The sequence below is a fragment of the Dendrobium catenatum genome, unplaced genomic scaffold (assembly GCF_001605985.2).
Source record: "Dendrobium catenatum unplaced genomic scaffold, ASM160598v2 fragScaff_scaffold_1063, whole genome shotgun sequence".
In the NCBI taxonomy this organism is placed as follows: domain Eukaryota; kingdom Viridiplantae; phylum Streptophyta; class Magnoliopsida; order Asparagales; family Orchidaceae; genus Dendrobium; species Dendrobium catenatum.
Window position 1 is genome coordinate 301,381 of NW_021319525.1, and position 3,409 is coordinate 304,789.

Below are 3,409 nucleotides of genomic sequence, written 5' to 3' on the forward strand. Positions count from 1 at the left end.
AGTGATGTCGGAATTCAGTGATCTTGGGCTCGTTGGATTCGTCTCATTGAGCCGCTCGATTTGACTATAAGCTTGTTATGTTTGGAAACTGTTTGGTAATCCAAATTGTGGTTTGAACCTTCCAACAGCGCTTCGGGTCCTTGATTTGGACTCATTTGGGCTCGGATTGAGTCGATTTTGGTGTCGTTGGGTCTGTGTTTCCGAGACGCTCAGTTCGACTGTAAGTTTGCTGAAATTGGAATTCATATGATCTTCAATTTAATTTCTGAATTTCCAACTTGATTTTGCCTCAAGATTCGTGTTCAATCAAGGTAATTTTTTGATGGTATATCAATTATAGTTACTGCGATTCAGCAGGCTTTTGTGCCTTCTTCCATTGCGGAGGGAAGGGGGGGGCACGTGCCCCCTAAAAAATTTTGGGAACTCCATCTTATGCCTCTCTCTCTCTCTCTCTCTCTCTCTCTCTCTCTCTCTCTCTCTCTCTCTCTCTCTCTCTTGTTGTTTTATGCTATATTACTTTTATAAATATTATATAATTAGAATTTGATAAAAATTAAATATGATTATCATCTTAATAATAAAACAATTAGACAGTCTAATTGTTTTATTATTAAGATGATAATCATATTTAATTTTTATCAAATTCTAATTATATAATATTTATAAAAGTAATATAACACAAAATTATATGATATTTTTATCAAATTAAAAAAAAAAATCATAGTAGCACTCATTATGTATAAAAGTACAATATTAAAAGTTGCTTGGGACAACTTTCTAACTGTTTTATTATTAAGACAATAATCATATTTATTGGGATATTTTGCTACTATTTTCTAGCTATTTTTCAAATGTTTATTTATAGAGGAAGTTTTTTTACTATCAAAATAACAAAATTAATTTGTCTATGCTACTAAAGTTTTTTCCTGTAAGTTGTTTATTATTTTATATTTAATATTCTACCTTCCTAAATAATAATTTGAAGAAAAAAAATTTAAAACTTCCTATGTTGATCCCAAGCTTAGATGTAAAAAGTTGAGAGAAAATTTTAAAAAATTAATTTAGGCCCCCCCTAAATACATTTTCTGGCTCCGCCACTGCCTTCTTCTGTGAAATCTGAAGTTGTATTAGATGATTCACTGTTCAAGAATCATCCAAATTGGTCTATTTTTCTTGTCATTTTATCCTTGTACAGATGCGCATGCCCGGCATCCATCGCTGCCACCCTCTGCCCCACCACCTTAGCAAGTTTCTGTAAAAAAAAGATTAATTCTTGGTTGCAGAAGTTGTATAGACCGAGAGAATTTCAATGGAGGACAGGCAAGCACCAGGGAAGGCTTTGGTGGTCGGCGGCAGCATAGCAGGTCTATCTTGTGCCCATTCCTTGATTGCCGCAGGTTGGGAGGTGAGAGTGATAGAGAAATCCTTATCTCCACCTTCCAGTAGTCCAACAGGAGCAGGTCTCAGCCTGGACCCTCAGGCTAGGGAGATTGTCAGCTCTTGGTTATCAGATCCAACCATCCTCCATGATTCCTCCTTGCCTCTTGACATAGAACTGGTTCCTATCTTTGCCTTGCCTTTTCATGAATTGGTCACTAGAGTTGTCAAATCTCTCTTCATCTTCCTTGATCTTTTCACGCAGCTGCAGTTCGTGGATGGTAAGAAGGATAGGAAGATTGTTGCAAGAGATGATAATTTCAACTACAGATGCTTCCACTGGACAGATCTGCACTCACTTTTATACAAAGCTTTGCCCCCAGATACAGTTCTGTGGGATCATCACTTTCTCTCTCTAATCATACCGGAAAACAAAGCTTCTGTTCGGATCAAAGTTAAAATCCCTCACACTGACGAGATGAAGGAATTTTCTGGTGACTTATTAATTGCTGCTGATGGGAGCATGTCCCTTATTCAACGCCATTTTCTTCCTGGTCACAAGCTAAGGTCAGGACTCGCAATTTTGAACTACTTTCTTCTTTTATGAATCAAGTTTTCTTTTACTCTACTTGAACAGGTATTCTGGTTACTCAGCATGGAGAGGAGTGTATGATTTCTCAGAAGATATTAGCTCAGACACCATTGATTCCATTCGTAGTGCTTATCCTGAACTTGGAAAATGCTTGTATTTTGATCTGGTTTATGGAAACCATTGCGTTCTTTTTGAGCTCATAAACAAGCGGCTCAACTGGATATGGTACTTCGACGCACAAGAGCCAGACATCAAGGCAAGCTACTTAACTAACTCTGAGTAAGTTCTTATATAGTGAAACAAAGATGGTAGGATTCAGATGAAGGGTAATTGAATATGTTATGCAGGGAAGATCTGTGACCATGAAAGTGAACCAGGAGATGATTGAGAAGATGCACACAGATGCTCAAAGAATGTGGAGCTCTGAATTGGCTCAGCTTATGAGAAAAACAAAAGAGCCTTTCATCAATGTAATATATGACAGTGATCCTCTCCCTCAGTTATTCTGGGATAATGTGGTGTTGGTAGGCGATGCAGCTCACCCTACAACACCTCACTGCTCCAGAAGCACAAACATGGCTGTTCTTGATGCTGAGGTCTTAGGCCTCTGTGTGAAGAAGTGGGGAGCGGGGAATTTGGGCCTAGCATTGCAGGAATATCAGTCTATTCGATATCCAGTGATCTCAAGGCAAGTTCTGCACTCGAGACATGCCGGACGCCTCAAGCAAGGGCTTCCTCTTCAAGATAACACTGCTTTCAATCCAAAAGAAGCTAGCAAAGAGGAGGCTGCTGGGATTCTGCATAAAAGCTTGCCATTCTTTTATAAAGCTCCTGTGTCCATGGACCAGTAAGTTTGGTCTTTTCTATCTTCTATGCATTACAAAATCTTGTTCAGATTGATTGTAGTTTTTAAGCACAATGACACTTGTGGCCATGTGGGTATGAAGAAGCAGAGGTGATTGGTGATAAGTAGGCTAAGCCCACTACGCCGCCGCCCTGCTTCTGCGCCCACTTCATCCGCGTTTTTCAAAAGTTGTCTCCATGTTCTCCTGCCAAGTCAGATATCTGTAAGTAACGAACCGGGTTACTATGGTAATTCACTCATGTACATCCTTTCTATATAGCACAGTGTAATACAACTCAGTGGATATGAATGAAAGCCATGAGTTACTGTTCATCGTCTTCTTCCCTCAGTCTTTTCTGTTCTGTCTTCCGTTTGTTGAGCTTCATCAATTGGCACAACTAATTTACGTACTTACACATCTTGATAAAAACTTGGGCCTTCTCCAACATAACTCCAAATGCATGAATGGCATCGCTCGCGAGCTTCAGTCGAACGGCAGAACTTCCGGTATTTGGTTGCGGGTGAACCGTGCGACGTCAATATTGGCGTTTTATTGTTCACCTGCGTTATTTTTCTGTCTCTACCGGATTTGTCGA

At 39.4% G+C, this 3,409-nt stretch overlaps 1 protein-coding gene across 2 annotated transcripts; it reads left to right on the top strand.

The window, feature by feature from the left end:
- The first annotated feature begins 1,190 nt into the window (after positions 1–1,190).
- LOC110095164 (6-hydroxynicotinate 3-monooxygenase) lies at positions 1,191–3,146 on the top strand. Of its 2 annotated transcripts, none has more exons than XM_020820584.2 (4): positions 1,191–1,558; positions 1,649–1,944; positions 2,015–2,225; positions 2,317–3,146. In XM_020820584.2, the coding sequence occupies exons 1-4, from the start codon at positions 1,310–1,312 to the stop codon at positions 2,818–2,820; spliced, it is 1,260 nt and encodes a 419-aa protein (XP_020676243.1). In that variant the 5' UTR covers positions 1,191–1,309; the 3' UTR covers positions 2,821–3,146. The 2 variants fall into 2 exon arrangements, with proteins under 2 accessions (XP_020676243.1, XP_020676242.1); XM_020820583.2 differs by having other exon boundaries at positions 1,196–1,558; positions 1,643–1,944.
- Positions 3,147–3,409: the final 263 nt, after the last annotated feature.

Coding starts and splice junctions, on each gene's coding strand:
- LOC110095164 (XM_020820583.2), top strand. CDS start 1,310: ATGGAGGACAGGCAAGCACCAGGGAAGGCTTTGGTGGTCGGCGGCAGC. Junction 1,945..2,014: donor CTTCCTGGTCACAAGCTAAG/GTCAGGACTCGC, acceptor CTACTTGAACAG/GTATTCTGGTTACTCAGCAT. Junction 2,226..2,316: donor CACAAGAGCCAGACATCAAG/GCAAGCTACTTA, acceptor TATGTTATGCAG/GGAAGATCTGTGACCATGAA.